Source organism: Dermacentor silvarum, chromosome 5 (assembly GCF_013339745.2).
Source record: "Dermacentor silvarum isolate Dsil-2018 chromosome 5, BIME_Dsil_1.4, whole genome shotgun sequence".
Taxonomy (NCBI): domain Eukaryota; kingdom Metazoa; phylum Arthropoda; class Arachnida; order Ixodida; family Ixodidae; genus Dermacentor; species Dermacentor silvarum.
The window spans coordinates 181496906-181521778 of NC_051158.1; the positions used below are offsets into that span (position 1 = coordinate 181496906).

Sequence of the window (24873 nt, forward strand, 5' to 3'; positions counted from 1 at the left end):
TCTGGCTTCTCTTCTGCATGCATGTAGAGTTGGGTCCATATTTCTGGGTATGGGCGCCACTTTGATGCCGTTTCTGATTCTTGTGGGGATGGGTTTAGCTTGTCTGTGTTCTTCTGGGAGCTCGTGATACCCGAGTCTGCCAAGGAGTTTCCTACCCGTGGTCGTTTGTGCGAGTCTGTTTCTTTCAGTTATCAGTTAAGGTTCTGCCAGTTCCTCGAATGTATTTTGAATCCCGAGAGACATGAGTTTTTCGGTTGAGGTGCATTGCGGAACTTGTAGGGCGATCTTGTGTGCTTTCCTTAAGCACAAATTGATCGCATGCCTCTCTGTTTTCGTTAGATGGTAATACGGCAAGCTGTAAATGAAGCGGCTAACCACCAGACTACTGATTAGGCGAAGGGTGTCTGATTCCTTCATCCCCGTCCTTTTCTTGGCTACACGCTTTATCTTTCTTGAGACTTGTTGTGTTGCCGTCTTGATGAGGTTAAGTCCATGCTGGCAGTGTTGATTTGATTGTAGCCACATGCCTAGTACCCGGATTGTGGTCTTCTCAGGTATTGCACAATTTGTAAGTCTGATTTCCAGGTTAAGGCAGGGTCCGTCCGGACGTTACGATTCCCTTTGCCTCTCTAGACTCGTATAATCTCTGATTTCTCCAACGCGCATTGCATCCCTCTGGCTCGCCGAGGCAGCTGCTTGTAATCGTTCTTCCTTTTCACGTAGCGACCCGGTGACACACCAGACTGTAATGTCAGCCGCGTATAGGGCGTGCTGTATACCCGGGATGGCTTGTAGTTTCCTGGCAAGGCCTATCATCGCCACGTTAAATAGCGTTGGCGAGATCACTGCGCCCCGGGGGGTGCCCTTGTTGGATGCCTCGAAGGTCTTGATTTCTACTGCGCCAAATTCACTCTGCAAATTTTCATCAGCGGTTCGTTGGTTTAAAAAGCTGCGAACATAGTTGTATATCCGCTCTCCGCAGTTTATTTCAGCCAGGTCATCGAGTATTCTTTGGTGGCTTACGTTATCAAAAGCTCCCTTTATGTCGATAGCCATGACAACGTGTTCACTTGATCTTAGCATATTTATTAGGACTTCCTCCTTGAACTGTAGGAGGATGTCTTGAGTTGAGATCTTGGGGCTGAATCCAAACATAGTGTCTCGAATGATTTCATTGTCCTCTAAGTAGTTCTGTAATCTAGAGTTGACTATTCTTTCAAAGTTTCCCCAGACAGGAAGTTAGGGAGATTGGTCTAAGGGTATTAATTGCGAATTTATTGTCAGGCTTGGGAATTCAAACTATTTGAGCGTGCTTCCACTGCTCTGGAATAGTGGCCCTGTTGCCGATGTTCATTTATAAATGTATGCCTGTAAACCCTAATTGCCTATGTTCTAATCATGGAGTTAGTTGCCTGGTATTTGGCTGCCGCTGGTCAATTTCGCTCGATGAGCCCATCTCCATTGAAGAAGTTAAAGCTGCCATAGCGAAAATCGCAATCAAAACTGGTTGAAACTCAAGACACAACACATCTGCTCTTAAAAGTGATCAAGTAATGCGAAATACTGAGACGCGCAGCAGTTCGCAGAGCGGTGAGGCCGCCTGATCTTGGAAGCTGTTGCTAAGGCACTTGAGTGATGGGTTGCCAAGGGCTGCAGGAAAACAAAATTTGCTTGCTCGTGCCCCAGGAAAAATACGAGGGTCTACATTGATGACGACTGCCGAGGAGTCTTGCCAGATATATTGATGCCCTACGCTGAACGTCTGCATTGGTAGAGCAAAACAATGGGCTCTGACGTTTGCAAATATATGTACGTTTTTACGCTGAAATATGAGTTTCAAGCAAGACAACCCTGGTAGAGGCTTTTGCAGCTGTTTTCCGTCGGTGTAGAATGAATGGCCGTGTCTTTGTAAAACTGAAGTACGTTATCGTCCGTCGTACTGCACAATGTTTTCCAAGGCGTTCCAAAAAAAAAAAAAAAAAAAAAAAAAACGTGTATCATATGATGCTGGTGCTCTTAAATCATCAGCATGCTCCTATATTTCTGGCTTTTCCTCGAGGAAAGATTTGTCAAGATTTATCACTTTATATTTTCTGCTGCTTTACTCCCATGCATAGCTTGTGTTCTTCTATTGGTTTCCTTACATTCTGTGATATTTGTAACAAACGTTTTTCTTAAAAATTGCCTATTGTTAGCGATGTTTTAAAGTGCTATAAAAACCTTAGCGCCAAGCAACATGCTTTATCTTTTCACAATGCAAGTCCAAAAGTACTTTGTGAATAGAACATAGAATGTAAAATTGATCATACGAGTGTATTAATGTGTGAAGGTTCGTATGTAACACTTACTGCGTTTCAAAAACTTAGGTGTTACACATCTGTAATGAAATCAATCAAAGTTATGTGATATTAGAAACTCTGTGGGCTTCAGAAAGAAATACCTTTGGGTTTGCATTTCAGTGCCCTAAATGTGATTTCCATGGTGCAATTGATTGCCAGCAGCAATGTGTGAACGCGGACGCGTTCGACTCTCTGTCGTGCAGTCTGGGGTTTATTTTGGCCCAGTAATTGCTATATTTAGCGCAATACCTTATTCATAGTTTCGCTGAGCCTGGCATCGTATGACTCATGTCGTGTCGCAGCCATTGCTTTCCTGCATATGCGTACTTCATATTGGAAAGCACAGCCATTCGCAGAACACAAAAGATGAAAAACACACACACATACAGAGCGCTGTGTTCCTCTTCTTCTGTGTTACGTTAATCATTGTGCTTTCCACTTGCCATGTGAACTCGCCTAATCGTGTGTCGCCAGTGTATATGTGCAGCCGGTGCGCCAGTGGGATACTTCCTTCGTTGTGAGCCTCGCGGCGCGTGTTGGTGGTGACTGTGTGGTGTGCGGGGATTTTAATTCCCACCACGCGGCGTGGGGCAGCGCCCACACCGATCCGCGCGGCAGGGACCTACTGGAGTCCATCTCTACTGCTGGCCTTCTGCTCCTTAACACCGGCAGCCCCACTTTCGTGCGCCGAGGCGTCCAGAGGAGCGCTATCGATCTGTCCCTGGTAAGCGAGAACTGTTACTACTAGTGGAGACGCAGCCCCGACACGCAGGGATCGGACCATTACCCAATATCGCTTGACCCCCACGTAGCGGACCGCAAGTTGACACGCACTTACCGCGTCACCGACTGGTCGCTCTTCAGGAGACTCTGTGCCACGCCCGCTACTGCGGACACGGATTTCCTGAACCACGTTATCGGGTGCGCCTCTGCAGCCACGAGGTCCTGCGAGGTACCTGCGGGAACGCCGGCCCCCGACTTGAAGCTGCTCAACCTGCGTGCGGTGCGTCGTCGGGCGGAGCGCCGCGCCATCAAAAGCGACAGGGCGGAGCACTGGACGCTCTACAACCGCCTGGATGCGGCTTGCCGCCGCCACGCCAACCAGCGCCGCGACCAGAGCTGGAGCAGTCTATGTGTGTCGCTGGATGATACGCGCAACAAGTCCCGCCAGTGGCGCATTCTCGGCTCCATGCTCCGGCCGAAGCTCCCCCACTGCCCCGCACTCACCATCGCGCTGACACGGGGCTGGAGCGCTCAGCAACTGGCCAACGAGTTCGCCACTGCTTTCGCACCACCGCCTCCCACAGAGCGTCCCGCCGCCGCCGCTATCGAGCTGCCGCGGCACAACAAAGCAGAACTCTTGGCGCCCTTCCGCTATTTCTCCACGCGCGCCATCGTGGAATACATTGAAGCTTTGTGCACGGCAGACTTCACGCTGAGTGAACTCCGGATGGTGCTGGACACTCGGAGGCGGCGTTCTGCACCGGGTGCCGACGGGCTGACGTTCCAGACCTTTCGGAACATCGATGTGGCACAGATACCTTCACTCCTGCAGGAGTTCAACCACGTCTGGCGCACCGGCTGCGTGCCTGCTTCGTGGAGAGAGGCCGTCGTCGTCCCTCTACTCAAAAGCGGGAAGCCTGCCGGGTGCATTGGCTCCTACCGCCCCGTCTCGCTGACGTCGGTCGCCGGCAAAACGTTGGAAGCCATGGCACTGCAGCGCCTTGAATGGATTGCCACGGCCCTCGACACCTTCGCTCCCGAGCAGAGTGGCTTCCGACGGCTGTGATCAACAGCTGACTCGCTCTCTGAGGTCGTGGCCACGCTCGAGGAGTCGTTGAGCCGCCACGAGGCCGGCTATCTCATCTTGCTCGACGTGCAGAGCGCCTTCGACGGTCTCCCCCATGCCACCATCATCGGGTGCCTCCACGAGCTGGGTGTCACCGGCCGGCTCCTGCAGTACATCCGTGCTTTCCTGACTGACCGCACGCTCCGGGTGAGGGTCGGCGGGGCGTTGAGTGATCCTCGCGGCGTGTTTTCGGGTGTCCCGCAGGGCAGTGTTTTGAGCCCCTTTTTATTCAATTTGGCCCTTTCGCGGCTCCCCGACTTCATCCCGAGGACAACGTCGCACGAGGTCCGTTCGGCCATCTACGCGGACGACATCGCTATCTTTGCGTAAGGTCCCACGGAAGTCGGCTACCTTGAGCGGGCATCGATCCAGACGGAAGTTGACGCAGTGGACGAGTACCTCGCCAGCATCGGGCTACAGCTGTCTACTGCGAAAACAGAGGCGCTGATGGTGCACCCCCGAGCCGCGCGCGCGCGCTTCGAAGTCCCGCCGCTAACCCTGAGGGGCCGCCCTCTCCCGTGGGGCAAGAGCGTCCGCTTCCTGGGGCTGCAGATCGACTGCCGCCTCAACTTCAACGCGGCAGTCTCTCATCTCTGCAGGGAGTCCCGCAAAGTGGCAAGCGCGGCGCGCTCTCTTCTCGCGCGAGGACGGGGTTGTACGCCGCATCTTGCGCTTCGAGTGTACAACTCGGTGGCGACATCACGTGCACTCTACGCCCTGCCCCTGACGAACGCCAGAGCTACCAACTGGAGTGCCATAGACACGGAGCATCGCAATGTCGTTCGCATGCTGTATGGTCTGCCTCGCTCCTCGCAAGTGGGAGCGACTCTCGCTGAAGCTGGCAACTGGCCGCCGTCACTGCGGGCGAAAAAGCAAGCGCTGCATCACATTGAACGCTTGCAGCGCTCGCTGCAGGGTCAGCGCCTTGTGTGCCGCCTCCAGTCGTTGCCTAATTCGGGCATGGGCAGGTGGGCCTCCGAGTATACCCTGCTCATCGACTCGTCTCCGCAGCTCGTCGCTCTGCCGCAACTGCCGCACGCCTCCAGCCTTCTCACAAAGTCAACATCAAAGTGCCTGGTGTCTCATCCAAGCGCCAGACGGCTGTTTGCGCCATGAGGCAGGAGACAGCCGCGCTAATGCACGAACAGCTGGGAGGCCGCCTGCTCGTATTCACCGATGGCTCGGTGGCAAGGAACGGATCCGGCGCTGCAGCCTGCACGGCACTGGACATCGGCGAAGCGCGGCAGTGTCGCCTTCGCTTTGTCGTCAACGGTGGCCGAGCTCGCTGCGATCGACCTGCTCCTGCAGCAGCCTGACGTTGTGGCGGCGGCTATACTCAGCGACTCTCGTGCGGCTCTTTCCTTGCTGGCGAGGGACTTTGTCGGAGGGCCGCTGGTTCAACGAGTCAGCGCTAAACTCCACCACCTCGACCACCGAGGCTGCGACCTGATCCTGCAGTGGGTTCCGGCTCACATCGGACTAGAGGGCAACGAGCACGCCGACGCTCTCGCCAAGGAGGCACACGCTGAGCGCTTCCCCCTCTCCCCTCTGGTCACGAGCTTCGACGCGGCCAGGACGACGATACTGCGCAGCCTCTCCGCGCAACACCCCGACGCGCGCGTGGCTTCAGGTACGGCCCCCCGTCTCCTCCCGCGCACCGGCCTATCTCGCGCGGACCGCTCCTTTCTCCTTCGTTTGCGCATCGGGTGCCACCGAGCTGCTGCGCGAACTCATAGACTCAGGGGAATCGGCAGTGGGGTGTGTGCCAACTGTGCCGACAGGGAAACGCTGGAGCATCTTCTTCTACACTGCACTGCTTTCGGTGTTGAGAGAGCGGTGCTCACGGACTCCTATCGCCGATACGGTCTCCCGGCCAACTCGCTCAAGGACCTACTTTTCCCGGATGCCCACAGCTCCCTGGTCAAACGGGTCCTTTCGGCACTGTTAGACTTTTGCAGTGCCACAAAACTCAGAGCGCGGCTCTAAGCCCCGCATCCGCCTCTTCATCACAAGCCTTTTCTCTCTCTCTCTCTCTCCTGCTGCCGGCCGTCGTCTTCCTACCTCACCCCCTTGTCTCTATTATCTCTTTCATACCCCTCCTCCCCTTCCCCCGTGCAGTGCTGTTGAGGTGTCCTCCTAGAGAGAGACAGTTACGGCACTGCGCTTATATCTTCATTTCCCCCCAATAACCACATACTACTACCGGTGCCACGAGATGGTGACACGTCCGCCGCGAAAATGTTCGATGCTCCGCCTCCTTGGCGGCGCGGGCAGCCAGGGACGCCGTCCGGTTTGAACAGGCCCGCGCGTGTGCCGCCTCGCCGCGCTGAAAATCCGCTTGGCCGCCTAGACGCTCCGCTTTCGGTGTGAATGTGCCTTAAAAGCGCAACCGCATGCACGCCATTTTCGAGCGACAGCGCCAAGCGAGCGGCAGGTTTTGCCGTCGCGGAGGGCGACCCGTCGCTGTCGCTGGTCGCGTCGCCGGTTTCTGGCCAGCCACAAAATATCGCTTGTCGCCCGGAAGTTAGCGCTACCACATCCGCCGGGGCCAGCGATTGCGTAACAACATGGCAGCAATCAGTCTGCCTGCTTCGATCTGAATTCGCTCTTGCAACTTGCTCTGTGCTGTGATCGCAAAAAACAAATAGTACATTCAGTCATCGCCTCGTCTCATCTCTAGTTGAGGGCCAAGTATCGGCGCTCTCTTGTAGTTATTATTGAAATCGGTTGTTTGTTTTGACGCTGTTAGGCCTGAGACGCCCCCGAGAGCCGAGGAAGTGTTTCAGGGTTTACTCACCAGATGGCGCCACGATATTTTAAGCTGGCGGCATCGGACGGATTTCCACTGGGGATGATAGCATATTTTAGCTAGAGCTAGATAAAACGTTGACCATTTGATAAGTTTGCGATTTCTTTACGCGTACACGATGCATTTATTCGCATAACAATGTAACTCCGTCGCCGCTCTTTCTCGCGATGTCGCGTTTATGTGGTTGCTCCACGCCGCGACATAACAGCGCGACAGGGTGTGCCTGTCGCGTCGCTTGTCAATGTCGCTTTAAATCGCGTGCATGCGGTTGGGCCTTAAGAGGGCGTTGGCCCTGGCGAACGCGTTCCCGCCATTGCCACGTTGACACTGATTTGCCCGCAACGCCTGCTCTTTGGCTCGCCGGTGTCGCATGCGTTCGATATCTCGAGTTAGCTCAGCGTCGTGGTTAGCAGCATCCGCCCGCCATTGGCGCTTTCGTTCCACTAGAAACACAAACATGTAACCAACAATTGAGAAACGCTTCAGTACAGCGTCGGGATTAACCCACTGCTAAACACCGGGGCCGTCAGTTTCAGCTTCGCTGGTTAAAAATCTGTACGGAGGGTTTGAGTTGTGTTTTTTTATCTCTATGTTCCATTTTCTGCACCCTGGTTAAGTTGTCATTTCTACCATATATGTCGTCGTTGCAATCAAAATAATGGCAGATGTTCTTGATATTCCTTTTCCAGTGTTTGTGAGATTATGAGACTTTTTGAAAAATTAATGTTGTTCTTTCATTTTAATTGTTGAATAGCGTATATTTTCTTGGAAGCGGAAAATTTTGAGGCACACTGCAGAATTATGCATCTGTGTTGCAGCACCTTTATTCAGCACAAAAGTGACACAAATTCGGCTTTGAGTGGCCACCAAGTTCAAAAAGGGACATACATTGGTGTAGGAGAAAACGATTCCTCGATCAAGCAACTTTTAGAATGGTCGGATATTCATCAATTTTACAGCAGTATTTTCGTTTTTCCAAGAAGCCTCACGCAATGCTAGCCTACTCTCATATACGCATACATTTTACAGAAGAGAAAAAAACACTCTTTCTAGCCGTAATATATATATATATATATATATATATATATAGTGATCATTGTGAGTATGGGTGAATGCCCCGTGCATGAAAATGGTGCGCCCCCATACTCAAGAACTTCGGTGTATTCTTCCTCCTATATTGTCCCATTCCGAAAGAAACGAAGCTCCATTTCGTTTTGTGGAGTGTCATGCGCATAAATTATAAAATATTCGATGAAATCTAATATATCAAGTTTGGGACGTGTCTTGCTCTCTCGTAAAATCACCCAGCTATAAAAACAGATACTAGTTAGCATTTTGCTCTCATTTTCCGTCACGTTGAGTGACCTAGTTGAGTCATCTATAAGGACGAACTGTTAGTTGTATTTCTTAATATTTCTAACGCTGGGCTCACGGTAAAAAACGCGTATTAAACCCCTGTTTCCCGCTCTTTTCTGTCCGAAAGATTTTATTTATTTATTTATTTATTTATTTATTTATTTATTTATTTATTTATTTATTTATTTATTTATTTATTTCAATACCTTCAAGGCCCGAAGGTGTTACAGAAGCGATTGGGAGACACAGTGAACGATATATGAACGTTAAAGACAGAGAAATTGGAACAAAAAATAAGCAAGTGTTACACGTTTGTAAAATGTTAAGATGAAAGCCTGATTGCACTCTTGGCACACTTTTTGTCACGACTAACATACGTTTATAATGAATTGTGGCAAGTGTGTGCCAAGTGCGCAATCAGGCTTTGGCCTTCACGGTTAGCGCACGTGTAACACTTACTTGATCTTTCTCACTTTTTTTGTGCTACCTCCATGGAAGGTTCATCCATCGGAGCGCATTACAGAAGTCACCTAAATCGCCGCACCTACTGGTAGTCGGCCAGTGCCGTGAGCGCCTTCGCAGGGGCAGTATGGGAACCCTGGCATGATGAGCGCCATCGGAGCCAGCTGGGGATGAAGCCGATGACGAACACGCGAGCAGTGGCACGAGCGCGTCTCTGTGACAGGCGCACCAGAATCGTGGAGCAGGCATGGCTTCAAGGAAGCGTGCTCGTCTCCGGAGGCCCGGATTCGATTCCTACCCAGACCGCAATATGCCAATTTGGTTTTCAAAGCCACTAATTTACTTTGTCTACAGGAACCTCCATGAGAAATGTGACGTCAATCCGAACATTTCTTGACGAGTTTTTACTCTTCGAAGCTACGGCCATTTTTCGTCCCGGCACAGCTTCGCCAAGGACACCGCCAACATAGACACCTAAGGCTTTCGCCCTAATAATGCAGCTGCTAACAGTATAAATAACACTCAATTGCAGCTTTAAATGCAAATACATCGGTCAGGTGGGCGATAGATGTGGGCAGGTGGTTCCAGTCATTCGAGGTACTTGGAATAAAATAATCATAGAAGAATTTTGTATGTATTAATTTTGTAGGTGCATGTATGACCTTCATTAAATCGACTGTATATGGACAGTTTCATTGGCTATAGCAATTCTGCCCCAGGCGTCACGAGTGCCTGAAAGGATGTTCCACATCCGCAGCCAAGGTTTCTGAGTGGTGGCGCTGGGCAACACTCCCAGGGTTAGTTCTATAGCAGTGAAGCATAAATACCCCGGAAAGTGGATGGGAAAATGGCACCGCGGTAGCTCAATTGGTAAGAGCATCGCACACGTAATTCGAATATGTGGGATTGTTTCCCACCTGCGGCAAGTCCTTTTTTCATCCATTTTTATTACTATTAGTTTATCATATCTTTATTGTACTTAGCAAATACAAGTAATCTCACCTATGCTGTCTTTGGTGTTCTCTGTGGGCTTCTTATTATAAGATTAATAAAAAAACGGGCCCCTCGGTTCCCTTTCTTCTCTTATGAACATTATACGTATCATCGAATTATATGTCCTCTAAACCATTCTTGAATGGCAACTTACCGTAAGGTAGCACAAAGCCATCATATGTTGAATGAGGTTACTTTCATTTCATATCACGGAGAGTTTCCTTCCGTGAGCGCGTTACGAGCTGGAATTCCATAAACAAGAAGCATCAGGCTATGCGCCGCATTCGATGCAGGCGTCCCGAGCGCCAAGCAGCAAACCAACCCTCCCGGGGCCCCTCCGTAATCCGCACGCGCTTCTTCTGTTTCCGCGGTGGCAGCTTGGGCGCCCCGAACAACGGAAAAACGCACTACCGGCGCTCGCTGGAGTCAAAGCCCGACTTTCGTGGGGCGCGCACGTTGCTAAGCTTTCGCGCGGCCGTGTGAACGGCCGTGCCCGTGCACAGAAAAAGAAAGCCGCAAGCGTGAACTGCTCTCCGCGTACCTCGGGCGGGTCGAGCTCCACCGGGAGCGCTGCGCCTTGCGCTGCCCGCGCTTTGCGAACGCCAGATTGCTGCGCTCGGGGGAGAGATGCGTCTTCAGGGTGTTGACAGGGACGCGAGCGAGGAACCTCGACTTTCCTTCACTGCGTATTTTTGCGCCAGCACGCGTAACGCGCGTGCTCGTTGGTGCGTTTGCTCAGTGTATGCGAAGCAGGAATTTCGAAAGGGAGAGTAGATTCACGCTGCGCGCACACGCCGTGGGCTTTGCCAGTGCGTGTACGTTCACACGTATGCCGTGTAGCGCCGCTCGCTGGGCGCATCTGCGGCGACGTCTAGAAAACGGCTCAAGCGCTAGCAGAGCGTAATCCCTCTATTCGAAGAGGGCGAAGGCCGCACACAGCGCCTCTACTCTACTCTACTCTACTCTACGCACACAGCGCCTCTAATCTGTCAAGTCGACCAAAATAAATGGGCATTCACATTCGTGACTTATACTCACCGCCTGCATTTTGCACCTGTAGAAACAGTTAGAGAACACCAGAGTATGCTTATTTTCACTATGAACATTCACATAAACAAGTGGGAGTAAATAAGTCCATACAACGCAGTCACTTGCATAAGGACTTTACGGCTCAATTATTTTTCTTCTTTCGATCACAGCCTTTCTGAAAAAAAAATTAGGACATTGCGCGAGAACCAATCTTACGATAACTGCCGTCAGTAATGTGATTAGCGTTCCAGGAACATAGTGACACAACATATGGCCAAAGACACGTTTGCTGAAAACTTGTAGTTGTCATTTCGAAATTTCCGTTGTTTCGGCTACAATGCGACGTACACTGTGTCAACTATCAGCCCAGCTTGCCATGGCACTCGAGCCTTACCGTCGGGCGAGCATGAAACCACCGACGTGGCGGCAGGGTACGGACTTGATGCTCGCTTGCCTGTGAGGCACAAGGAATCTCTACACTTATGGGGGTCTACTATGGGTGCGACACTTGCTCTCATCGGCTGTTCAGTTTCGTATTTCTGCTTGAAATAGGGAATAATTTATTACGCACTAAAAATTTGCAGCGCCAACAATTTAATTTTCTGGAAGTGCTTATGAGCTCCTCGGGTGCCGCGCTTCAAGTCTTCTATACTAAGATCAATGGCATAGATTTTTGGCAATGAAGGTAATTAGGTTAATACGCATGATTATTTGCATAATTACTGCAACAACTTGTTTTAAATCGTGTGACTTCGTGGTAAAAGCAACCCAGAGGTAATCAGTCATTTTTCACACCTACATATTGAAGGAATTTTGAACGCATTTCGTGAAACACCCTGTATAAGCCCGCCTGCCGGTATTTTCGTTTACCACCCTTACAATGTTCTTCTACTTACACAAATGTGAGCGCCGAGGTGCTGACTAACCAGCAGCCACCACACGCCGTCGTCGTCACGCGGTCCTACCGTCGCCGTAACTTCAGAATCGTCATGTTGCCGTCGTCATAAAGCCTCGATCGTTCCATCGAGGCCATTTCTTCTTGGTCATTCCATCGTAGTCAAACTGTCACCGTCGTGTCGCCAAGGTTGGGCCGGCCCTGGCGAGCTAGGGTCATAGAAAAGTGGGCCGATCCCAAAGATAGCGTAGGTCTTATTAGGCGAACCAGTGGATATCTGAGAATGAGCACAACAAATGATTAATAAATGTGTCATCAGCAGTGCAGTGTGGGGCTACATTGCTAGAGTGTTCTCCGCATTAGCCTCGACTGTCATCGTGAGAGGCGTTCGGCCGGAAATATTTCATTTTTTAAGTGCGGAGCACTTTAGGGGCCCGGGCTGTCGGCGTATAATGTGTCATGTCGTCACGCTCAGAAAACACACGCGCGAAACAGGGTTAAAACATGCCAATACCAGCGCAAAATCTGGTAAACTTAAACTAACTATATTCATAATAATAGAAAATACAGCAATACTCATGAATTATATGAATTAATTAACAGAAATTAGTCAAAATCGCTTGTAACACGCCTGGCTGCTCCGAAATTCCCCAGATTTAACGTTTTATTGACTCTACATAGTTTTCATAATGAATGCGTTTCCGTATTTGCTGGATTTTGTGGCTCTTTTAACTCACTATACAAGTGATCTTTGAAGTCATATGTGACAAGAAAATTAGGTTCCTTGACATTAATTGTGTGCTCAACGATAACAACTCACTGGTTAAGTAAGGCACTTGCCATTTTATTCCACGCATACAGAACTTTATAGAGGGTGGAATAACATCCAAGGTCGATCCAAATGGTCGCGAAGCTTCGGGCGAAAAGCGGTTCAGAACGAATTGTCACCGACATCAGCAAGGGTGGTTATGGGAGCAGCGATTGAAGCGCGAATATGTTTGGAGGGAACAAATATTGCGAAAGAAAAAAGCGTTTTTTAATTAAAGTGATACACAGTTAGATTCATTCAACGAAAATAGAATTCCTAATCAATTTTATATACGCATGGTGAGAAAAGAACAACTCTATTTTACTTAATCATTATCAATAAATACCTTTTTTCAGCGCCCACCGTAAGAGCGCCCATCGATAGTGGCGGGCGTTGACGCCGCTATCTTTTGCAATGCAATGCAGCTCTTGAAAAAGTTCACCTCTTACAATACGCCCCCTGACTTGTTGTGTTGCTTTGCTTGTTGACGTTTGTCTGAATTTGGTGACGCGTCTAGCTTCATTGTTTCTTAACCTGTTCAGTCAAAAGTAGTGAGTTGCGACCGCCAGATAATTGTTCACTTAAGTTGTTTTCGTGGGACAGCGCTGGCCGACGGGCTTGGCGTCCTACGAAAGGACGAGCATTCTACGCCCAAAACGTTAGTCGGCCTCCAAACAAAGTATGTTCTGCGCAAGGGTGCGGTTTCGACACCCATATGGTTGAACTTTTCTTGCATCGGTTTCCGCGCTGAAAGCTCGAAACGCACATCACGTCGAATGGCGGGGTATTTGAATATACAGCTCTAATGGCAGGCCCCCGAAGACAAATTTCGCGCCTTTGAGAACAAAATGACATCACTTCTGGTTTTGACGGATATGACGTCACATTATTTTTTTCTTCCGCCCGAAGTGTTGCCTCCTCACACAGATGGCGCTAAGCCCCATGAACCGCCGATGAACCGGCCTGTTTTGAACGTATGGGCTTCTATGGAAGCTTCGCTACCAGGTGTTTTTACCTTGTAACATCCTTGAAACACTAAGCAGTAATGCCAGCATCTCAGGCACAATATTTTCGGGCAACAAGTTACGCATTTAGGCGATGCTGGATACCTTAGCCACGTGCTCGAACCACTCGGGCCAGTCGCGGAAGGGATGCTTAATTTAAAGTAAGCGCAAGAAAATTGTATTTTCTTACGTACCTCTTATGTCCGTCTCATTAGGCCTGCGTTAAAGAAATGAAAAAAAAAATAAACTTCTTTGGTTTGTTTCCTTTCTTCTAGTGTTGTGCTCTGCTAGTGGTTTGGCCTGCTAAACCAGTAGGGCAGCTATCTTTATATGAGCAACCTCAGAGTTTCCAGATTGAATGATTGATCGTAATAAATTTCATCTTGGATGGAAGCATTCTTTTTTTTTCTAAGTGCGCAGTATATAATTTCGTAGCAGATTCTTAAGTGTTCTGTACGCGAGATTATCTTTCATTATAGTACATTTTCGCTTATTAAGCACGGTTTCCAGTTTTGCTAACTGCCGTACTGCGACAAACGCAGGTATGGCCAGTACTCGCAGCTGTACCCAAACCGTCGCGGTGTGCCGGTTCCCAACACGTACTGCCACCGGGCGTTCAGGGACTGCGCCCCGGGCCGCTGTTTCGTGCAGTCGCCGGGGTACCCGGGCATCTACCCGCGCAACCTGCTCTGCAAGTACCGCATCAGCGTACGCCGGAACCTCGTGGGCCTAGACCTGGCGGCCTTTGACGTTGACGGGCTGCGTTGCGACAACCTGCTCATGTGCTTTCCGAGGCCGGTCACAAGGGACTCGGAGCGGTGCCCGTACGACTACGTCAGGGTTCGTGCGGTCGTTGATAGAAAAGGCACTGAAGCGACAGTGTGACCTTCAGTATGGGTGTATGAATATAGACCAGCAGGTGCGATTTGAAGAGATTGATAATTGCTAAAATTGGAACTTGAGCTATACACACGCGATTTTTGAGGTAGTATTCTTTGGCAGTAGCTGTGTTATTAGTAGAATTTTTAACACTCAAATATTTCTGTTCAAGGTGTAGTTTCACAAATTGCAGACATAGAAAAAAATTCTTAAGTGAAATAACTCTCATTGGAGTTATTTACCGCCTCCTAAGAGCATAACTGCATCCTACCTATTTTGAAACACGGATGACTACAGCTGTCGCTTCATCTAAGGTGCCCACGTCTCGTGGTAGTAAATAAATCAGAGCTAACCGGACGCATTTTCGCCATGTAATTCTGGTACGCAAGACATAAAGCAAAATGCTCCAGGAGAAAATATAGTGTCCGAGATATGCGTTCAAGAGTGCCTGAGAAAAAATAAATTATCATTTTTCATACTGATGGGAGAAGTGGCAAGTCGCCATTAGCGACAGTAAACCGTTATCTCTTCTGAGCTGTCGTGAATTATTAAGCGATGCTACACAGGCATTCATGCATGAGATATGCGCTCCAATATCTGTGTGTAATGCACACTTTGACTTTTCTTTACCACACCAGAAAAAAAAAAGGATGCTTACAAAACATATGTTATTTACAAGCGGGTAATATGTATTTGCTTGCAGTAGGCTAGTAGCGTAACTATCGCACGTTCGGCTTCATTACTATTACTCTGCTCTTTTTCGGCGAAATTTTAATTGTCGAACTTCGATGTTTTTTTTTATTTTATTTAATCTATAGTCAGGAGCGAGTCATACCTTCTGTAGCCTGTTTAAGTGGCGCCGTTGAAAATACCGACTCACTTTTCCGTAAACAGAGTTTTTCTATTTTTTTTAGCCATCTGCTGCGAGATTCGGAATGAAAGCCTGAGCTCAGTAATAGGCAGGCACCGAAAAAAAAAAAGAAAACAACACGCACCAGTACGCTTTGTCGAAGTAATTGTTTCGCATTGTTCAAAGAAGAACTGAAGTCCCTTACCAATCGCAAGTGATAATCGTGCGACACTGGCTGCAGGTTTCCGGCTTGCGAATTATGGCAGGCGACAGCGCTAGTAGCCCTAGACAATCGCAAACAGTTCCATCCTACTAATGGTGTATTCAGGGCTAAGTGGGTAATGGCGGCTAGCAGGTTCCAGCATTACACCGAGCATCATCATTTTCACAGAAAAGTTCTTCCTCAAGCCCCCCGGCATCCCAATGGCTCTGGCGTTCCTCAGAGATCGATGTCGCGGGTCCGATCTTAGCCGCGGCGCCGCACGTTAACGTGCAATGCCGGCAGCTCATGTGCTTAGTGTACGAAGAACCTCGGGTGACCAAATTGTTTCGCAGGCCCACAGACTATGGCCAACCTCATAATCATATTGTACTATTGACACCTGGAACACAAGAATTTAGCAAGGTGTTCGCTAAAGCAAGCGCATCCTGATGCTGAAATAATACGTCCTACGTATACATTGTATATAAGATATTTTGCATAGTAACTTAAAATCTTACTTTACCAAGATATATGAACAACATAATATTGCTGTAAATATTACTAAAAAGACGGCTGGCCAGAAAGAAATGGCACTTAGGAAGAAAAATTGTAAACGGTGCCCCCAAAAATGTGGTCAGATTGAGTGGTGCAAAGCTGAGTAAAATGCTGGTGATCGACATAGCTTCTTCCAGGTTTTTCTAGGCTTGGCTAACTTTTGCTCAGAAATGCTGCTAGGCACGGTATTCCGAATCGGCTCGCCGCCGACGCGCGTGTTCTCGCTTCAAGATGAGCCGCTTCTTGTTCAGGTGCCCGGATCTTCTTTGGTCGTCCCATGTCAAGGCAGTCAACGAGATTAATCTAGGACTGAGCGTGTTCGTTGAGCATATTTGCCCGTCGTCGTCACGCCTTGCTCTTCAGATTAAGACAGCGAGAGTTCTGCCGCCGTCGCGGCGGCTCCGAGCTTTTATATCCCGGTGGCGTCACAACTAAGCTCCGCCTCCACACTTGCCGGGCACAGCTAGACAAAGCCCACACAGCCCGCGAACCGTGTTGGTGCGCAGTGACGTCATGGTTTTTGGCTCCGCCTACCCGGCGGAGCGAGGAGGTTTTGGCTCCCGGGAGCTGGAGTTCTGGTGAGGTTACGTGAGGTCGCGTGATCCCTCGTTGGGCGCGCGGTGTCGTTGTGGCTAGGCGAAGCATGTGCTGGGAAGTGTGGCGTGAAGAGCTTGGCGAAGCGATGGCATGCCTAGGCGAATTGGGGGAGCAGCTTTGCCAGGTGGTTGCTAGGCGACGCGAAGTGGCGTCACGGGTAGACGGAGCAGGTACGCGGTCCTATCAGCTGGCGCGGCGACGGAGGAGCGTTGCCGACGCTAGGCGAAGCGAGGCGCAGCTGTTGCCAAGTGGCAACGCGTGGTGACGTCATCGCCAGGCGCAGTTTCTGGTCAATGCTACGCGGCACAACGAAGAGCTTAAACAGCTCCGCTGTTAAAAGCGCAGAAACTGAGGCTAGACAATAATTACTCACTGTTATGGTACATATTGACCCTTTTCGCGGAGCAGTTTGCTTTAGAGAGACGAGATGGCGCTCACAGCGGCGCGCCATACGTCTACTCAGCGACCGCGCACGAATACGGAACCATTCCCGCTTCTACCTTGCTTCTGTGCGATCAGCTGTCGGAAATGCAGCCGAGTTTTCGCTAACACACTGTGCTCCAATCATGCTAGATTGAATCACGCGGATTGAAGACGTGTGCAGTAGTTGGCTGCAAAAATAGTGACTGGCATCTTAAGGAATGGAATGAATCTGTGTGGCCAAGTTTGCGGATCGCTGCTGCAACTGTCCGAGCGTGTTACCGGCACTTCGACATGCACGGCTTTCCTCGAGGATACAGAAATTTGCTCATCCGCCAGCCTTGTATCGCTAACCTTCAAAGAAAAGGCTTCATCCCCAGAACGTCGGCAAGAGTGAGTACCACTGGTTAAGCAATGACAAAGGGAGTAGCGCCGCTTCCTGCCATAGCAAGTTTCGCGCGCGTTATCTATACACATCTGTCCCAAATAGAAGGAAAACTTACGCCCACTCTATCGCCGACGTATCAAGAATAAGTGAATGGGCGCACACTTGAATATATGCGCACTGTATACGCACAATAAATGACGGACTACACCGATGTCGCACGAATGGTCGAAGCTGAATGTTTCGTGACGGTCCACAAGAGTAAGCGAGTTACTAGCTGTAATATATATTTGCTACAAGGTATTACTATGTACAAAACAGCTATACGTTTCAAACCTTGTGCGCAGCAAGAATAAATCTATCGAACTGAGCACACCTGCGAGCGATTAGGCAGAAAATAATCAGATAGTGGCCGCCCCGAGGAACTTCAGTGAGTCAGAAACTGACAAGCCCCTGCTTCAAAATACTTGCTGAATAAAGATGAAAGGGCAAAACACACTAATCCTGACTGAATTCATGAGCAGAATGCTTGGATATCTTGGAATACATATTTAGCCCCGCTTTTAGAACAAGCACCATAACATAGCTTAATCAGCTTGAACATAGCTTAATCAGCTCTGAAAGCGCTTTTGAATGTTCTCTGAAGCTGTGATCAAAGCTTCCTGTCGTCCATCAAGTCACACTCTAGGATATCTCCGAAAACAGAGGTTTTCTAAGCCGCGCCGGCGTCATACACTTCCATTGTAAACAAGGAGTCAACGGAGGCAGTTGAGGCAAGCAATGGACGCGTCCCCACGTGATCAAGCATGGCAGCGCCCGCGGGATCGCCGCCAAAAAGGGTCAATAGCAGTGACCGAGCGTAGATTATCATGACTGTATATTGTACATGCTCACTCAGTAGGTCAAAAGGCATTTACGGTTCAATATAGCATGCCTTCCAGTAAGATAGTGACGTGCAATGGACGTTTGCACGAAACTCTCGTTCAACAAACTTGTAGATAGGACGGGTGTACCGGGTCAGGTTAGGAAAACACAAAATAAAGCAAGCGACAGAAAAGCACTGATTGGTAACTGAGAAACTGCGCATGGTATGAGCACACACCTATAAAATGAGCAATTAAGACGCACTAGTGCGGGCGCTCTATTTTGCTTTTTCGGCTAATTCCAATGAGTTAATATTTGCGTGCCTCTAATACAGATTTTTTTGCCACATCTCTTGCGCATAAAAATGGGCATTATTCGAAAAATCTTCCCGTTTCGAGTTGAGCGTTTGTCACGTTGGCTTTTGTCGTTGTTTTCGTTGGCGCCACGCTTCTTAACGCTCTGTCGTAAAATCGGCGGCCGCAGGTGTACGACGGGCCAACGGAGGACTTCCCGCTTATTGCGACCCTGTGCGGCCGCGGTCGCCTCAAGTCCAACATCGTGGCCACGGGGTCCGACATGCTGGTGACGTTCGCCAGCTCACCGGCGGGCCCTCTTCTCAACACGGGGTTCCACTTCAAGGCGGACGCCGTGTTCGACGCAGGAGACGGCGAGCACGTGCAGCTGCGCAACGGCACCTGCCTCATCGAGAGGAAGCTCACCGCACCCGCCGTGTTTGCGAGCCCCAGGTGAGGGACGACGTGGGTCGGGCTTGTTTTGATGCCTGATCATTAAGAGTGTAAAACTGGGGGAAAAAATGGTGATGCGTTTGAATTGTAGGAAGCCGGTCATGTGGGATAGGTAGAGAGCCTATTAGATAGCTTAGAAGAGTGTGCGTGCGTGTGTGTTTGTGTGTGTGTGTGTGTGAGGGACTTCCTGGCCATAAAATGTGTGATGAAATCCAGGTTGGAAAGCACCACAATTTCATTATTATACGTATAGAAAATAAAATTTTCAGGAACTTCACCGTGGATTTCTTCATATATAAATAAGTGAGGAGTTTTCGAGTTTTCTTAACCAGGACCATATAAGGCCAGCAGTCAATGAAGCCAAACGTTTCATAGGGGTAATTCGCTGTCATTCACATTGAAATGGAGAACATAGTGAAGAAAATGGGAAATGAAAGTGGACGAAAAATACATTGTCACCGGTGGAGACCGAACCCGTGACCTTCGCATTTAGCGAACATCCGCTCACCATAGTTATGAGCTACGCTGGCTAAAAATAGTACTAATGTAGTACATATAAACACCCAAGTCAGTGGGCGGATCGATGGCCGTCGCTGTACGCAATCAGTATGGTGCATCGCACAAGTAATTCGAAGGTTCCAGGTTTCATCCTCACCGGCGACACGTTACCTTTTCGTCCACTTTCGTTTTCTATTTTCTTACTTATTTTTTGCCACTTCAGTTTCCTCCGCAGCCTTCCGATTCCTATGCCTTCCTTGCCTGCTGGTTTATGTCGTCGTGAATATATATATATATATATATATATATATATATATATGGAGTTTCAGCGCAAGTTGGAATCGGCTAGTACAAGACAGGGGTACTACATATATATATATATATATATATATATATATATATATATATATTGTAAGGCAGCAGCATAGCTGTTGTCTCGTCGTCTTCATTTGGCTGAGCCACGCGCTGAACGAAGACGACGCGCACAGTGATGATGATTATGTACAGGTGAAGAAGATGAAGGATTAATATTTTGCTGACACTAATTACCCCCTCGCGCGATAGCGGCCAACCTGGCCGCTGGTTATCGCGGTGCGGTACGTCGTTGGAAGGGCTTTAGGTGCGAAACGTGGACAATTTCTGTGCCACGGTAGAGGCCATCGGAAGGCGTGACAACGGGAGTGACGCGGTAGTTCACTGGCGAAGTTTGCTCTACAACAGCGTAGGGCCCTATAAAACGCGACTGAAACTTTTCGCACAGGCCAGGAACTCGAGTGGGTGTCCACAATAACACTTCATCGCCGGGGCAGAACTGAACGACGCGGTGAAATGCATCGTAGCGAGTCTTCCTATCCTGTTGACTTGCCTCGGTGTTGAGGCGGGCGCGATGGCGACACGCGGCAAGGCGAGATATTAACTGCTCACTCAATGACGCCGACGATTTCACGGGGGCATCAAAAAAAGAGACGTCGAGGAGAGAGGTCGGTTGACGCCCGTAAACTAGAAAGAACGGTGAGTAGCCAGTAGTGCGCTGTGCAGCGGTGTTGTAGGCAGAAGTCACGAATGGCAGGATGGTATCCCAGTTGGTGTGGTCAGCGTTGATGTACATGGAGATCATGTCAGAGAGAGTTCGATGGAAGCGCTCTGTGAGGCCATTAGTCTGAGGATGGTAGCTGGTAGTCGTCTTATGGATGGTGTTGCATGTGCGGAGGACGTCCTCGAGTAGCTTCGACAGAAACGCCTTGCCACAGTCACTGAAAAGGACGCGTGGCGCTCCATGTCGTAGAAAGATGGCTTCCAGGAAGAAAGTCGCAATCTCCTCCGCGGATCCTGAAGGTAGCACAGCTGTTTCGGCGTACCTGGTCAAGTGGTCAATTACAGTGACGACCCATCTCTTGCCGCTAGCTGATAATGGCAGCGGTCCGTAGAGGTCAATCCCGATGACTGCGAATGGAGCGTCAGGACAGGGAAGAGGTTGCAGCAGTCCAGCCGGAGGTGAAGTGGGCCGTTTGCGGCGCTGGCAGAGCGAGCAAGAAGCGACGTATTTCGCTACGCAGGTGGCAAGTCCAGGCCAGGAAAAACGACTGCGGATGCGCTCATAGGTCTTGTGAAAGCCGAGATGTCCAGCCGTGGGATCATCGTGAAATGTCTTCAATGTCTGTTCCCTGACTGATCGAGGAGCGACAGGAACCCAACGCTGTCTTTCGGGGTGGAAGACATACCGGTAGAGGATTGAGTTTGCACACTTGAAGTTCTGTAACTGGCGACGGGCTCGCGCGTTAGGAGGACGAGATGAGCCGTGAATGCGTTTTATAATTGAGTGGCAGTAAGCGCCGTCGCGTTGGTTGAACTCGAACGTCTCAGGGTGGAAAGAAAGAAGACCGTTGAGAGCGGCGAGTGAAAGAACTGCAGAGGACGCGTTTACAGGCTCGGTGACGGATGGAGGCAGGCCGGGAACGTCGGACGGCGGTGGTAACGGGCAGCGGCTGAGAGCATCTGCATCGTTGTGTTTCTTGCCGGATTTGTACATGACGTCGAAGTCATATTCTTGCAGACGAAGTATCCAGCGACCTAAACGGCCAGATAAATTCTTTAACGTCGACAACCAGCATAAGGCGTGATGGTCGGTCACGACCGTAAAGTGGCGGCCGTGTAAATACGGCCGGAATTTTTGGATGGCCCAAACAACGACGAGGCACTCCTGCTCAGTGATTGTATAATTTTTCTCGGCCGATGTTAGCGTCCGACTTGCGTATGCGACCACGAGTTCCTCAAAACGTTGTCGTTGCAAAAGAACAGCGCCAATTCCATGGCCGCTTGCGTCAGTATGGAGTAGAGTGGCTGCAGACACATCGAAATGACAAAGCACTGGCTCAGACGTGAGGGCACGCTTTAAAGTGTAAAAGCCGCTTTTCACTCGTCTGACCATACGTATGGAGTTCCTGAAGGAAGGAGTCGGTGAAGCGGAGCCGCGATGGTGGCGAAGTCACGTATGAAGCGCCGGAAGTAAGAATCCTGGCCAAGAAAGCTGCGAAGTTCTTTGGAGCGTTGGGGCCTCGGAAAGCGGAGGACGGCGGTAATCTTTTCGGGGTCAGGCCGAATGCCGTCTTTGATTACGAGGTGGCCCAGTACATTAATAGTCTTGCTGGCAAAGTGGCACTTTTTGGTATTCAGCTGAAGGCCAGCAGCAGAGAGAGACACGTTAGAACTTCATCTAGGCGCTGCAAGTGGAGTTGGAAGGTCGAAGAAAATATGACTATGTCGTCAAGGTAGCACAAACAAGGCTTCCACTTAAGGCCCCGCAGAACAGTGTCCATCATTCGTTCAAAGGTTGCTGGCGCATTGCAGAGGCCAAAAGGCATGACGTTATATATATATATATATATATATATATATATATATATATATATATATATATATATATATACATCTTGGAGTTATACTAGGAGAATGCCAGCAAACTTGAAAGTAGAAAAAATCGAGAAGAAGACATGGACAAAACAACTTAACTTCATTCTTGAAAACAACGTCCCCAAGTGCGTATTGAACACGTGCAAGGCACAGCATATCAAAAACACGGTCAACACCTTATCTATACTGGGCCGGTATTTTGTAGCGATGCCTTTAAAGTAATAATGCCTTTTCGCGCTTATCGCGCTTTGTCAGTGGTCAGAGCGACGGTCCGATCGCGTTATCAACGGTGATATCGTGAGCGGACCGTCGCTCTGACCACTGACAAAGCGCGATAAGCGCGAGAAGGCATTATTACTTTAAAGGCATCGCTACAAAATAGCGGCCCAAGTCTACACCCTGATCAAGAAATAAAATCTCTTTCTTCGCAAGGAGCACAGACGGCGCGCTTACACACTTCTCGGTAAAGCCCCTCGATATAAAAAGTAACGACACTCTCCTCCTCGTTTCTCCTCTCTTTCGCACTCCTTTCTCGACCGTGGCGCTGCCTACACCACTTCAGACACGTGGACTTGTTTGCCCGCCTTGCACCGGCTAACAAATGTTAAACGTTATCGCTCGGCGCAGGACGCACCTGCATGTATCGGAAGTTGCTCGAACGTTATCGGTGCGTCTATCCGTTGTCTGTTGTCACCGTCGCTTATGTAATCTGATTGAGTGTCGCGAATTGTGTAGTACTTTCTGGAAGACACGCGGGCACCAGGAATTACTGTCGAACCTTAGATGACTCGACTCGTGTATGAAAGCCGACGCGTTTCGCCGCTGATCAGGGGTGCGATCTTGTACGCGTTCCAAAATGGAACGAAGGCGTTCCGTTCCATCGAGCCGCACACGATTGGCCAATTTCAACCGCGACGTTCAAATTGACCAATCGTGTGCGGCTCGATGGAACGGAACGCCTCCGTTCCATTTTGGAACGCGTACAAGATCGCGCCCCAGATTTCGACGATCGCCGACTGTGTTTGTAGCTATCGTTGTGCTCCTCGCCAGTCGGTAGACGCTTCTCGGGTGACAATGGCGATGGAGCGCGATCGTAAATAGAGTCACTCTATCGTAAACAAACGCAGCCAGCGCCCGGCGGTGCGACGGCCCACGTGATGTCATTAGGCCAATACCGAGGCGGCGTCCCCCTCGGACAGGGCGTGCAAGGAGCAGGCAGCATTCTTTAAAGCGTGTCGCTACTTTTTAAATACTTCTCGGGGCCAAGTTTATAGATGCGATATGCTCCAATCAACTCTCTTTCCTACTGATTTTTAGCCTTCTCTAAGATTGATACGTCACTGAAGAGGGGATTACAACCGCACTCCTTACAATGTTGCGGCAGATTACCTCGTGTGCCTGTGAGTATTCGATTCGCAAGCTCACACATCCGATCATTCACACAGCGACCGGTTTGTCCTATGTAATTAATCTCTACCACATTTCAAAGGAGTACTGTATACTACACGTATGTCGCACGTGTGCTGCTTCGCGACATGCTTGGTATGGAACGTACTCTTTCGCGAACTGTGCTGCGAGACCCTCATGCAAAGTTTTGCAAGCTTACAAGGCACAGAACAAACCAATCTGACATCGTTTCCTGCTGCAACCTTTTTCAATCTGTGTGAAATGCCATGTACTACATATAGCATAACCACCAAGTTCTTTTTTTTTATTTTTGTCTCACACTTCGCGATCCCCTCTGTTTTTCATTTCAAACGCATGTACAGATATTCATCCATTGCAGTGATCAGAGTCTTTTGATAGCCTGCCGCTAATAGTCTCCTTTCTTGCTGGCGGCACTGTCTTGCATTAGATGCGTACAACTCTTTTCCATCGCTTTGTTATAGGGCTATCTTACCGGGTTTTATGTTCTAGTGTAAGCAGAATTTTTTATAAAATCACTTGAGCGTGATAGCACATTTCTTTTTCATCTTGATTACGCTAAGAATTTAAGTTACGTGCGCAATGAATAGAAATGGTTAAATTAATACCTAAAAACACTATTTAGTGTTTCAGCTAAATAATGTATCGCTTCCGCGTTCATGTTGGTGTTGTAGTTGTAACGTACGGGCCATTCCCTTTTAAACATCTCCCACTTTGTATGACTCCGTCATCTTCCGCTTTGCGACTAAGGTCCCGTGTATAAGAAAGGTAGGACTCCGTAGATCAGTAGGGCATGTGCTGCCAGGGCCTTCTTCGCGTAGCCGTGCGACCAATGGCATTTCCAAACATATCCCGCATCTTTTGCTTGCAGGAATCCCAGCTTCCGATTTCAGCTTCATAATTCTCGAACCAGACCTTTGCCGTTCCTAGTAAGTAAAATATAACGTTCACCAGCGTGGCGGTAACGTCCCATCGGTTTCTTTTACTCACACGCTTGT

The 24873-nt window shown here is 49.4% G+C and overlaps 1 protein-coding gene across 1 annotated transcript in view; it reads left to right on the forward strand.

Annotated features, from left to right (window-relative positions):
- LOC119454622 (uncharacterized) overlaps positions 1-24873 on the forward strand; it is a 270464-nt gene that overhangs the window by 174835 nt on the left and 70756 nt on the right. Inside the window, exons 4-5 of the mRNA XM_049666911.1 lie at positions 14087-14384; positions 18780-19042. Coding sequence (XP_049522868.1) covers positions 14087-14384; positions 18780-19042 — 561 coding nt within the window. The remainder of the gene's footprint in view (positions 1-14086; positions 14385-18779; positions 19043-24873) is intronic.